Here is a 14,290-nt window from a genome sequence, read left to right as displayed (position 1 = left end):
GGCTCTACTCACCACTTTCTGGGCAAGTAGAAACCTCCCAGACAACAGGCTTTTCCTGAAAAGACGGAAAATGAACCTGATTCGGTTGTCTTGACTGACAACTCTGAAAATGCAACTCACTACATACCTGTGCCTGGCATTTTCAGGAACCTGAAGGACAAAGATAACTCAAGACAAAAGTAATCCTTGCTTAGAAGCAGTCATGATGCATTTATATTATTAAAAAATTTATATTATACTGAGAACTTGAAGTGGGTTGGGCTCCTCTCGATGCCCAAGGTGAGAATGTAGAGTAGAATGTCGAATGTAGGAAATTAGTTCTCATCCTGACCTTCCTTTTAATCAAGTGACTTTGATCTCACCATCACTTTCTTCGTTTAGGCTTTCATTGAGCTGGGAGCTGCCACCTTGTGGCCATAAGGTATTACTGCACTTCTAAGAACACAGGAACACCGACGTCTCCTTCGGAATCGTGGATACACAGAACAGAAAGAGAAACGACATCTTGAAGCTCCGACTCACCTAAGACGTGAGGCAGGTGAAGCCTAGAGTCACCAGCTGAGTAAGTTACACAGTCTGAGAAGGACTGTCTTGTGGGAAACTGGCTTCTTGTTCAGTTTTAAATGTTTGAGAGTGTTGAAATTTTGGCTGTTTTTAATATATTCAGTTCAGCTCAGTTCAGTAGCTCAGTTGCGTCCGACTCTTTGCGACCCCATGAATCGCAGCACTCCAGGCCTCCCTGTCCATCATTAAAATACCAATTTTTTACAACTTAAAGCAAATATAAAAGTGGAACCCTTTGCTCACGTTCCCTGGCCCCTCTCTGGATCTCTGCAGGCCAACAGTTTATTTTTTCTTTTTAATTTTTATTTATCTTTCAATTGGAGGAAAATTGCTTTACAAGGTTGTGTTGGTTTCTGCCTTTTTAAAAGTTTTTTTAATTGGAGGGAAATTGCTTTATACACTGTCTTTCTTGATCAACATTATCAGCCCCAGTATTAGGGGTGTACAACATGCATCTCTCACAAACATTCCACATGGCTTAGCTTACTTACCTGATCTGTAAGTTCTGAATTCATGACTCTAACAAGGTTTTCAACTGACTTCAGTTCAGTTGCTCAGTTGTGTCCGACTCTTTGCGACCCCATGAACTGCAGCACGTCGGGCCTCCCTGTCCATCACCAACTCCCGGAGTTTACCCAAACTCATGTCCATTGAGTCGGTGATGCCATCCAACCATGTCACCCTCTGTAGTTCCCTTCTTGTGCCCTCCCTTCTGCCCTCAATCTTTCCCAGCATCACGGTCTTTCCAAATGAGTCAGCCCTTCGCATCAGGTGACCAGTAGATTTACATGGAATAAAAATATCCATCTTGAAAGTAAATGCAAGATTTATTTATTCAGAGTTGTAAATTTGATCATTATTATTCTGCTTCTTTAAAAAGATTATTCTTTATTTTAATGGAGGATGGATAATTGCAATATTGTGATGGGTTTTGCCATACATCAGTATGAATTGGCCATAGGTATACATGTGTCCTGAACACTCCTCCCACTCTCCTCCCCACTCTATGTACAGGAAATATAGAAAGGTTTAAAAATCGCATTAGTTACTCCTTTTAGTAACAAACAACTTGGATTTAGATTATAAACAATTCAAATTAAAAAGTGCAGCAACCTGTCCCAGAGCCATGAAAATACATTAAGACAAGGTAAAGATTATCTTTTATTTCACCTCACTGTTTAGTGTTTTCAACAAGGTGATGTGATCACAGGTAATACGTTAAGGTAATGAGGACTGATGAGTGTCAGATCTTGTTTTCCACTTGTTCACTGCAGCCTGAAGTATTGGTATGTTAGAACCTCAACTTGTCTTTTTTCCAGAATCCTAATGTAAAGACCCCAGGTCGGTACAGAGATCCCCCCACAGGGAGCCTCTTTCCTATCCCTCCTCCCTCTTTCTTTCATCTCAGAATCACAAAGCCAGGTTCATCTAAACGTAAAGGAGATTTTGGTGAAGTCTATAAACCCCAGAGCCTCAAGAAATGATTGGGATAAAGATGGTTAATGCTTTGGAAGGTAAAATTATACTTTTCTCTTTTTTTTTTCGTCTCTTAATAAAGTTATTCTTTTTTGGAGTCCTTTTCCAGTTCTTTGATTTCAAGCAATAGAGCCTATAAGGAAATGAGCATTAAAATACTCTGCTACAAGGAAGAGATCAGTAGGCATTCCACTGATTTTGGAAACAAAAACAAAGAAACCAAACGCCTATTTCCCCATAGACACTGGCTTCACCCTCCTCTGACTGAGCCCTGGTCTCCTGGGGTCAGACGCCTGCTGTGCTTGTCGCTGGGGCAGTTTTATTTCCCCCACTCCCTTCCTGAGAATTCTGCCTGTGGTTAATGAGGCCAAAGGCTAAGCCTCAGCCTCCCATCCCACCCCTGATAAATACAAGAATGCTCGGGAGCAGGGACGGGAAGAGTTGAGAGAGTGTCTGTGACAAGGTGACCAGACGGAGATAGGAGAAGAGAGCCTGCTGGGAAGGACGGGCCCACAGCCAGGAGGACTTGCCATGCCCGTGGGCTGTGGGAGCGCACCAGGCGGCATGCGCTGCAGGGTTCACCCCGCGCTGCTGCTGCTCCTCGCGCTCCTGATGCTGGTGAGCAGGGACTGGTACCCACAACGTGGGGTTTACCTGCTGGGGACCGGGAGCTGACCGCACAGCTCCAGCTGGCTCTGCCTGTTCAAGGGTGGGGGAACGGGGCTGAGTGTGATGCCCTGCAGCTGCGGGCGGGGGTGGGGGGGTGGGTGGGAGCTTTAGTACTTTCTTTAGGGAAAGAAGAGGGGTTCCAGAATTAACACCAAGGAGGGATTTGGCAGAGTAGTGGGAACAGGCTAAGACTGGTTTATATAGGATACATACGTTTAGATTTGTATCAATGCGTTTCCTAAGGACATTTCTTTTCACTTTACATAAGACTGAAAAAATCTCAATTGTGTATGTCGAAGAGGGTTTGAGCAAACCCATGGGGGTGGGAGGGCTAAATCCCCCTGCCTCCCCACCCTCTGCCCCTCACCAGTTGCCATGGCTCAACTCGGAAACAAACAGAATCAAGATGGAAATGTCTGGGCTTGTTGCTTGTACTTACCGTGGACAGAGTTTAGGCTGCATCTGCCTGTGGGGCATGGCCGCTCCGCTTAGCCCGCTTTCCTCAGATAGAGAGGGAGAACCATGGGGCTCTGGCACTGCTCCTGGGTTCTCCCTTACAAACCCGGCCAGGGCAGAGGCAGGAGGCCCTGCAGTGGGTGGGGGTCAGGATGGTGGGTCTGCACTGCACCGTAACCTGGCTTGGCACCTGGGCTGTTGCTTGGCCTCGGTCCTCACCTTGGTTCAAGCTTGACTCTTTTCAGATGCTGCGAGAGTCCCAGTGCCCAGAGGCCACTCACCCCTGGATTCAGCAGAGCTGATCTGGGGATGCGGCCTGGGCATCTGGGTTTTCAAGGCTCTACCTTCATCTTGTTAAGCCTCATTGCCTCCATCTGAAAATGGAGCTACTGCAGGCACTTCCTTGACCTGGGTGGCTGTGGGAGTCAATGAGGAAATGCAGAGGATCTTTTCTTGCTGTTTTCCGCGCCCTGATGGGATGGTTATTCTCTTCACTCAGTGCCTGGGCTGCTACTGTTGGTGGGCCACTCGTTCCGGGCCAGGTGCTTTCATAAGTGCTGGGTATTACTGTAAACAGAAGAGGAAACAAAAAGTCCCTAGTTGTCTGGCCAGCTCTGCTTCTGAAATTCGATGCCCTGTTCGCCACCCTTTGCTTAATGTTCAGAAATTTTTCTTGGCTACTTTGAAAAAAGTTTTAATTGGAGTATAGTTGCTTTACAGTGTTGCTACTTTCTGCTATATGGCAAAGAGAAAGAGCTAAATGTATACATTTAGGGGGGCATTTCATTCCTGTTCAGGTCACCACTGAGCACTGAGCAGAGTTCTCTGTGCCACCCAGTAAGTTCTCATTAATTATCTATTTTATACATAGTAGGAGAAGGCAATGGCACCCCACTCCAGTACTCTTGCCTGGAAAATCCCATGGACGGAGGAGCCTGGTGGGCTGCAGTCCATGGGGTCACTAAGAGTCACTAAGAGCACGACTTTCACTTTTCACTTTCATGCATTGGAGAAGGAAATGGCAACCCACTCTAGTGTTCTTGCCTGGAGAATCCCAGGGACGGGGGAGCCTGGTGGGCTGCCGTCTGTGGGGCCGCACAGAGTCGGACACGACTGAAGCGACAGCAGTAGTAGTAGTGTGTGGATGTCAACCCCAGTCTCCCAATTCATCCCACCTCACACTTCTCCCCTTGGTGTCCATACATTTGTTCACTATGTCTCTGTCTCTATCTCTGCTTTGCAAATAGGTTCTTCTGCACCATTTTTCTAGATTCCACATACATGCATAATATATGACATTTGTTTTTTTCTTTCTGACCGCTCCTAGTAGAACTCTGTTTCAGTAGCCCACATTAGCCTAGATTTGGATATGTCACAAATCAAACCTTGTTCCCATCTTTCTCTTACTCTTGCTCTTACCCCTAACTGAACTCATTAGAAAACAGAGCTGTCTGTTTCTCATTTCTGCGTGTTAGCACAGAGCCCAGGCAGGTTAATTCATGACTGAGGGTGTGGTGGGTGGGGTGGGCAGTGGGCAGCAGGGCTGGACTGTGGGTAGCAATTCAGTGTTTGGTGGAAGCAACTATATATAGATTCCGGGGATCAAGGCCGAGGGAGATAATGGGATAAACAAGTGTTCCGTGGTTTTGAGCAATCTGTACTCTGGACCCTCAATTGGAGAAGACCTTTGTGTCCAAGAGGTGCCCAATTTTTTGCTGAATTGGCTATAAGTAACCTATTCCTTTCAGCCCCTATCTTCTCCCACCTACACTGACTTTTAACCACTGATGATATGCAAATAAGGCACCCACTACCCCTCCCTTGACCTCCAGATTTAAAACTGGTACCCATTCTGCTGAAGAGCTGAGATATCTACAACAGTGTTCTCCCCAAACCTCCACCTTCATGTTGTCATCCTGACATGAAGCAAAGAACAAAGTTGCAACTCTGCTGCGGGTCTTTGTTCCAAATCCCACGACAAGCCACAGAAGCAGGGTCCTATCCCCCTCTTTGCCATTTCCAGCCCTGAGAGCTTGCACACCCTCGGCTTTGGGGTGGGGCAGCTTCTAGAACCTGAGAGGAGGGAGGGTTTGAGAATGAAGTTAGTCAACAATGTCTGTTATGGTTGGTAGGTTGTTGTTGCTATTTAATCTGGAAAATTCTGAGTTGAGTTATTGTTAAAAAGTATGTTAGCCTGTATGATCTGCCCGATTAATTCACTCAAACCCCTCATTCAAGAACAAGAGTCAGTGGATTGCAAGACATGAGGAATTGTGTGGTCAGAGGTGATGCTGAGCCCTCAGCAGAGACTGGGTGGCCAGGCTCTGTCCTAAGAATCCTGGGAACCTTGTTTGCTGCTGCCCCATGCTGAATTTGCACTTGTAAAGGATCAGCCAAGCTTCTGTATGCAGAGACTGTTTGGACTGTATGCATACTCGTCTCCAAGGGCTGCCATAACAAAGGACAAACTGGTGGCTTAAAGCAACTTAAATGTACAGCATGGTGGCTCTATTTCATAAGACCATATGCATATATAAAATTCATTAACAGAGTAGAATGTAGAAGTTCTCATCACAAGAAAAAATATCTGTTACTATAAATGGTGACAGATATTAAGTCGACTTATTGTGATGTGGCTCAGATGGTAAAGAATCTGCCTGCAAAGGAGCAGACCTGGGTTTCATTCCTGGGTGGGGAAGATCCCCTGGAGAGGGGAATGGCCACCCACTCCAGTATTCTTGCCTGGAGAATCCCACAGACAGAGGAGCCCGGTGGGATACAGTCCATGGGGTCTCAAAGAGTTGGACACGACTGAGTGACTAATGCTTTCACTACTTTTCAATGTGATGATCATTTCGAAATACATACAAATATGGATTGAATCCTTGTACTGTTCTCATGAAAGGAATATAACGGTGTATGTCAATCATACCTCGGTAAAAAAGTTGTTCTTGAATTCAAATTTGCTGTCAACAGTGAAATATTTGCAGGAAACAATTATTTCCATATTGCCTTCTTAGTTCTTTCAGTTCAGTTCAGTTCAGTCGCTCAGTCGTGTCCGACTCTTTGCAATTCCATGAATCGCAGCACGTCAGGCCTCCCTGTCCATCCCCATCTCCTGGAGTTCACTCAGACTCACGTCCATTGAGTCCATGATGCCATCCAGCCATCTCATCCTCGGTCGTCCCCTTCTCCTCCTGCCCCCAATCCCTCCCAGCATCAGAGTCTTTTCCAATGAGTCAACTCTTCGCATGAGGTGGCCAAAGTACTGGAGTTTCAGCTTTAGCATCATTCCCTCCAAAGAAATCCCAGGGTTGATCTCCTTCAGAATGGACTGGTTGGATCTCCTTGCAGTCCAAGGGACTCTCAAGAGTCTTCTCCAACACCACAGTTCAAAAGCATCAATTCTTCGGCGCTCAGCCTTCTTCACAGTCCAACTCTCACATCCATACATGACCACAGGAAAAAACCTAGCCTTGACTAGACGGACCTTAGTCAGCAAAGTAATGTCTCTGCTTTTGAATATACTATCTAGGTTCTTCTATAAACACAAAGCCTTTATTTACTCAGATAACTTCTTCCCTGAGGCAGCCACGGCTACTTAGCCAGGCCAGCACAATGCCCGTGACATTCCCTCAAGTCCAGCAGCACCTTTAAAGTGATAGGCAGGTTGGATCTTGCAATGACTGCCCACCTGCCACACTCCCATGAAACAGTCAGGTGGACACTGCAGCTGGAGACACACTTTGAGAACATTTTTCTCCCCCACTGAATTATAGGAAGCATTATGGAAATCATTTGAACGGCATCCTGTTTGGACAAACAACCTAAAATTGTCAGGATGGGAAATAGAATAAGCATACTTAACAAGGTCATTTTGGCAAATGTAACCGTTTTCCAGTCTCTCTGCCTTACCCAGACAAGATGATGCAAGTTAATTCTAAGCTGTGCACCAGAGGAGAAGTAATACATGTGTACATTCAGGATGTGAAATTTCAGGCATCTCTGGGTGAAGAAATACACTATCTCAGGCCTCTTTTCTAGCTCTCCAGCCACTCCCACGTGACTGTCGGCTGTGCCCTTATGTGTCATCCTAGGAAAATGAACCTAGAGCTTTCTGATTGAAAGGGCCTTAAAGATACCTTGCTTCACACCCTTGCTCACAGAAGGGGAAACTGAGGCCAGAGAGGATACAAAACCTTAAGGTATTCTTTGTTCATGACCTGGGCCACCTGGAAATACACCTGTTTTAGGAACGGGATGAATTTTTTCATGCTGTCCCAGGACTGCAATTTTCTACTTGTTAAAACGACACACCTGGTTGTGTTAGTTGCTCAGTCGTGTCTGACTGTGATCCCATGGATTGTAGCCCGCCAGGCTCCTCTGTCCATAGACACAGGCAAGAATACTGGAATGCGTAGCCATTCCCTTCTCCAGGAGATCTTCCTGACACAGGGAATGAGCCCAGGTCTCCCACACTGCAGACAGATTAATTACCCTCTGAGCCACCAGGGAAGCTTCACACACCTGGTTGGACCCTTCATTTAAAATTAGTTACATTAATCAAGAAGCAGTTATATGAATAAATCAATATTTGATATTTTGGAATGAAAGGAGTTAAAAAAAAAAAAACTTTGCCTTTAGGAAAAAAAGACAGAAATAGAGTCTGTGGCAGGAAACAAATATTACGGTTAAATTTGATGTTAACAAAACCAGATGATGCAATATCATCCCCACCCACCAGGAGGGTGGCCAACCACAAGAAGGGAAGATCTGAAGGGTGTTTCTTCATGCGCTATGACACCATTATCTAATATACAGTCCTTTATGCTGTGACAAGCTCTTGGCTAAGGTTACATCTTTACAGGTGGGGGCAGGGATGCGACCACAGTGAAGGATGTTTGGCAGGATCTAGGTGGGCTGGTGATGGCTCACCCTGTCCCCAGGAGATTTTAGGTATAAATCCTAGAGTGCTACTGTGCTGTGCTGTGCTAAGGCACTTGAGTTGTGTCTAACTCCTTTTGACCCTATGGGCTGTAGCCCGCCAGGCTCCTCTGTCCGTGGGACTCTCCAGGCAAGAATACTGGAGTGGGTTGCCAGGCCCTCCTCCAGGGGATCTTCCTGATCCAGGGATCGAACCTGCATCTCTTATGTCTCCTGTATTGGCAGGCAGGTTTTTTACAACCTGGGAAGCCTCATACATCCTAGAGTAGCAGTTATCAAGCCTCTTACCCTCAGGATGCCTTTCCACTTGTAAACTTTAGGCAGAACCCAAAGAGTTATTGTTTATGTGGTTATATCTACTGGTGCTCCCCATAATAGAAATTAAGACTGATTTTTTTTTTTTTTGGCTACACTGTGCAGCTTGTGGGATTCTAGTTCCCTGTCCAGGGATCAAACCCAGGCCTCTTGCAGTAGAAGCACAGAGTCCTAATCACTGGACCACCAGGGAATTTCCAGGACTGGGAAATTTTAAATGTACTTCTCAGTTCATTAAAGATACTGATTAAAATAGACAACTAACAGGGACCTACTGCATAGCACAGGGAAAATATTCAATACCTTATAATAATCTATAATGGAAGAGGATATAAAAAAGAACATGTATATATGACTAAGTCATTTTACTGTACACCTGAAACTGATGCATTGTAAATCAATTATAATTCAAATTTTTTTAATAAAAATAAATTTTTAAAAAGGTGTTTGGAATTAGCAGATAGAAGCTACTATATATAAAATATTAACAGATAAACAAAAACTTACTGTCTAGCACAGGGAACTATATTCAACATCCTAATAAACCATAATGGAAAAGAATATGAAAAAGAATATATATATATATATATATATAACTGAATCACTTTGCTATACAGCAAAACCACAAATTTGTAAAGAGATAATAATAAATCCATTACAAACTAATATAAACCAAACATCTATGAAAAATTAATGTATTTTCTGCATTTCCATTCAGGGTGAAGAATGGTACAATTTCATATTTTTGCAAATCTCTTGGCTGTCTGGCTTAAAAGCAGATACCTGGACTCTCCTCTCTGATTCTGAACTCAGTCTGTTGTAAATGCTGTTTGCTTCAAGTATATGAAGCAATTCTTATGGAAAGGGAGGAATATTTTTATAGCCTGGAACTGTGGGTACTCTTTTTGATGTCACGCCAGAATTTGACAAGTAGTCCATTTTAAACAGTCACTTGCCATGTGGAGCCTGAAAGCATGTTAATAACTTTCATTACTCTGTTCTATGAAAACCACTGGAGTCTCTTGAATTTTGAATGACTCCCACCTGTGTGTTATTTTGGACTGTGATATCTTAATCAGTAGGAAACTCTTTGCTCACTGAGCAGCTCTTCCACATGTTGACATATTTCATTCTAAAAAATCAAAAAGTCACATTCATTAATCTGTCCACCGATATCAGCAGAAAAATCTTTATGTGCTGGGAAGCTGTCAAGCTCAAGTTTTCCAAAGTTCTATTTTTTTGCTTGAAAGCTTAAAATTTATCATTGGCAACATGACACCGTCCATTGTTTTTCTTGAAATGATGGGCTGACTGTTCATTATCAAAGACCTGTCGATCAAGTAATCATTCCTGAACAGCCACGGTTGGTCAGTCATTCTTTTGGGGAAAATGCTGCTTCATTAAAAAAAAAAAAAATTGTGGCCTGTTTAGCTGTCAACTCTGACAATCACACACGTGCTTTTCTCCGAGACAAACCTTCTACACCGATGGGCAGCACTGGGTTCATACCTCCATCTAGACACGCAGAGTGTCTAAAAGATACACACGCAGGAGTGGCATGGGGTATAATTGACAGTATTTCCTGCCGCATCCCTTCTCATTTCAGCAACGAGGTGAATTTATCAATCATATCATTCTTAACTGAGACTGGCCCTTTTTCCGCTTCCTTCATTTCTCCCTTCCTCCTTCTCTCTTCCCTCCCTCCCTCCCACCTTCCCTTATCCTTCCCCCCTTTCCTCTTTCCTGCCTGTGCGTGGTGAGGAAGCATGCGAGACTATCAGAGGAGTTTGTGTCATGGTCTCCAATGGTCCTAAGGCACCAGCATTTTTAAATATAAATTTATTTATTTTAATTGGAGGTTAACTACTTTACAATATTTTTATCACCAATATTTGCTACCATCAGTGCAAATGTCACACAGAGAAATAGACAAGTAGTGTCTTTGATTATTATAAATGTGTTTGGCCTTGTGGAGTCTCTGATAAGGTCAGGGACCCCGGTGAAACAAACTGAAAACTGTCCTCCAGAGAAATTTTCTACATGTATAGTCTATAACCACAGCATCACTGTGTATGTGTGACAACAAACAACTGGAAGTAACATAAATGGCCATCATCGGAGAATGACAAATTGTCCCCTTTTCATATAGTTAAAAGTTATATGGTAGTGAAAATGAAGGAGGTAGAAATATGAGTGTCAGTGCACACGCACACGTACATGCACACATATACACAAACATACAGGCACACGTGTTTTGTGTTGGTTTGACATGCATTGCATAGCTTGTCTCTTTCAAGTTCAACACTCTTACTGTTCACGTGTGGAGATTTTTCCAGAGGGGGAATGTTGTTGAAAAACTGATAAAATAATTATCAAGTCTTCCCAGATGGGAAGGAACCTGCCTGCCAACATAGGAGACATAAGAGACAGGAGTTCGACCTCTGGGTTGGGAAGATCTCCTGGAGGAGGGCATGGCAACTCACTCCAGTATTCTTGTGCAGAGAATCCGTGGACAGAGGAGCCTGGTGGACTACATTCTATAGCATCACAAAGAGCTGGACACAACTGATGCAACTTAGCATAGCATATCATAATTATCGATGCAAATCATTATGTAACTGTAAAGTACCAAATCCCTTAGTTTTGTTATTTTATGATAAAGTCTAAAAATAAGGGATAAGTCTACGAATAAGGGAAAAATAAAAAACCTAAATAAAAGTCCACTTGAATCCCACCACCAATTAACATTTGGTGCTATTTTACATGTGCGCATATAAATACACTTGGCTAACCCTGAACAGTTTGACTTCACACTTTTTGTGTTACGCTCACATAACAGTAGCAGGTAGGGCTTTAAATGTCCCTACCACTGGTAACACTAGATCAGAATTTTCTGGTTACTTCTCTTACAGTCACAGAAGGAAAATGGCAATTTTGAATTGAGATGTCAAGAGCAAGAAATTAGTTATCAAAACCAAAAGCAGTTCCTTTTTTTCTCTGCTCTAATTCTAAAAGATTTGTGTGACTTCGGGCAGGGTCCACCTGGTTCTGCTAAGTACTGCTGCTGCTGCTGCTAAGTCGCTTCAGTCATGTCTGACTCTGTGCGACCCCATAGACAGCAGCCCACCAGGCTCCCCCATCCCTGGGATTCTCCAGGCAAGAACACTGGAGTGGGTTGCCATTTCCTTCTCCAATGCATGAAAGTGAAAAGTGAAAGTGAAGTCGCTCAGTCGTGTCCGACTCTTCGAGATCCCATGGACTGCAGCCCAGCAGGCTCCTCCATGGGATTTTCTGGGCAAGAGTACTGGAGTGGGGTGCCAGTGCCTTCTCCATCTGCTAAGTACACTCCTTGCTAATTAATGTCATTTTTATTTTTAAGGTCAGCACTGTCAACAGCACCCGACAAGAAAACGATGATCTTACTAATCAAACAAAGGTGGGGTTTGGAATTCAGTTTTTCAATAAACCAAGTGAGATTGTACTTTACTTAGAGGCTGCCTTGCAACTTTGAGTTTTTTAGTGCCCTGTCAATATTCAGCTGCCACAAAATAGATGAGTAACTAGGTGTGGCCTTTTAGAATCTTGAAGGACTGTGGAGACTTGCAGAGGATGCCTTTAAGTCTAATTAAAAGAGGAGCAATCTGTGAAAGTCAGAAGTTGAGTATACGGTCCTGGCCCCAGGGTCGCCCACACTCCTTTCCACCTTAGGGAGCTGGAGGAAGCAGACCTGCTGTCTTCCAGTATGTGGGTGCAGGCCAGTGCAGGGGACACTGTCGCCACCACCACTTCGAGGTTTCACCACATCACCATCCACCTTGTGATGGTTTCCTTCCTGTAGTTCCTGTGATCAACTTACTGTCTAATTCAGTAATTTTTTAGGAGCACACCTTCTGAATAAAAATGAATGTGGCTAGATACCAGCTATACTTATATTGGGTTGGTCAAAAAGTTTGTTCATGCTTTTCCATTAACATCTTACGGACCTGAGCGAACTTTTTGGCCAACCAAAATAATAAATATATGCTAACAGAGTCTGAGTGAACTCCGGGAGTTGGTGATGGATAGGGAGGCCTGGTGTGCTGCGACTCATGGGGTCGCAAACAGTCGGACACAACTGAGCGACGGAACTGAACTGAACTGAACAGTAAAACTGGAAAAAGTCGGTTTTCATTCCAATCCTAAAGAAGGGCAATGCCGAAGAGTGTTCAAACTACTGCACAATTGCACTCAGTTCACATGCTGGCAAAGTAACGCTCAAAATCCTCCAAGCCAGGCTTCAATAGTACGTGAACCGAGACCTTCCAGATGTTCAAGCTGGATTTAGAAAAGGCAGAGGAACCAGAGATCAAATTGCCAACACCTGTTGGATCATACAAAAAGCAAGAGAGTTCCAGAAAGACATCTAATTCTGCTTCATTGACAACACTAAAGCCTTTGACTGTGTGGATCACAACAAACTGTGGAAAATTCTTCAAGAGATGGGAATACCAGACCACCTGTCCTGCCTTCTGAGAAACCTGTATGCAGGTCAAGAAGCAACAGTTAGAACTGGACATGGAACAATGAACTGGTTCCAAACTGGGAAAGGAGTAAGTCAAGGCTGTATATTGTCACCATGCTTATTTAACTTATATGCAGAGTGTCTCATGCAAAATGCCTGGCTGGATGAAGCACAAGCTGGAATCAAGATTGCTGGGAGAAATATCAATAATTTAAGATATGCAGATGACACTACCCTGATGGCAGAAAGTGAAGAGGAACTAAAGAGCCTCTTATGAGAGTGAAAGAGGGTAGTGAAAAAGCTGGCTTAAAACCCAACATTCAAAAAATGAAGATCATGGCATCTGGCCACACCACTTCATGGCAAAAAGACGGGGAAACAATAGAAACAGTGACAGACTTTATTTTCTTGGGTTCCAAAATCACTGCAGACAGTGACTGCAACCATGAAATTAAAAGATGCTTGCTCCTTAGAAGAAAATCTATGACAAACCTAGATAGCGTATTAAAAAGCAGAGATATTACTTTGCTGACAAGGGTCTGTATAGTCAAAACTATGGTTTTGCTAGTAGTCATGTTATAGATGTGAAAGCTGTACCATAAAGAAGGCTGAACATTGAGGAATTAATGCTTTTGAACTGTAGTGTTGGAGAAGACTCTTGAGAGTCCCTTGGACTGCAAGGAGATCCAACCAGTCAATCCTAAGGGAAATCAATCCTGAATATTCATTAGAAGGAATGATGCTGAAGCTGAAGCTCCAATAGTTAGGCCACCTGATGCAAAGAGTTGACTCATTGGAAAAGACCCTGATGCTGGGAAAGATGGAAGGCAGGAGGAAAAGGCGACAACAGAGGATGAGATGGTTGGATGGTATTGCTGACTCAATGGACATGAGTTTGGGCAGGCTCTGAGAGATGGTGGGGGACAGGGAAGCCTGGTGTGCTCCAGTCCATGGGAGTTGGACTCAACTGAGAAACTGAAGAACAACAGTAAAATATATGTAAAACAAATGAAACCCCACTGTTCAATTCTATCTATATTCTTTTGCCCAACAAATCTCTGACCCTCATGTTCGGAAGTCTCAGTCTCTGTCACGAGGGAGGTGAGTAGACAGAGAGGCATTGCAGACCCCACAGCACTGAATGGAGGCTTTCTCAACCAAGGGTTTCAGAAACAGGGAGAGAAGAATGTGTGTTTGTCACTCAGTCATGTCTGCCTCTTGCAACCCCATGACCTGTTGCCTGCCGGGCTCTTCTGTCCATGGGATTCTCCAGGCAAGAATACTGGAGTAGGTTGCCATTCCCTTCTCCAGGGGATCTTCTCCACCCAGGGATCTAAGCAGATCTCCTGCATAGCAGATTCTTTA

At 44.0% G+C, this 14,290-nt stretch overlaps 1 protein-coding gene across 1 annotated transcript in view; it reads left to right on the top strand.

Moving 5' to 3' along the window:
- CDH26 (cadherin 26) overlaps window positions 2,572-14,290 on the top strand; it is a 48,884-nt gene continuing 37,165 nt past the window's right edge. The window contains exons 1-2 of the mRNA XM_005688418.3: window positions 2,572-2,683; window positions 11,766-11,877. Coding sequence (XP_005688475.3) covers window positions 2,572-2,683; window positions 11,766-11,877 — 224 coding nt within the window. The remainder of the gene's footprint in view (window positions 2,684-11,765; window positions 11,878-14,290) is intronic.

The sequence above is a fragment of the Capra hircus genome, chromosome 13, assembly GCF_001704415.2.
Source record: "Capra hircus breed San Clemente chromosome 13, ASM170441v1, whole genome shotgun sequence".
Taxonomy (NCBI): domain Eukaryota; kingdom Metazoa; phylum Chordata; class Mammalia; order Artiodactyla; family Bovidae; genus Capra; species Capra hircus.
This window is presented reverse-complemented; position numbering and strand designations above follow the sequence as displayed.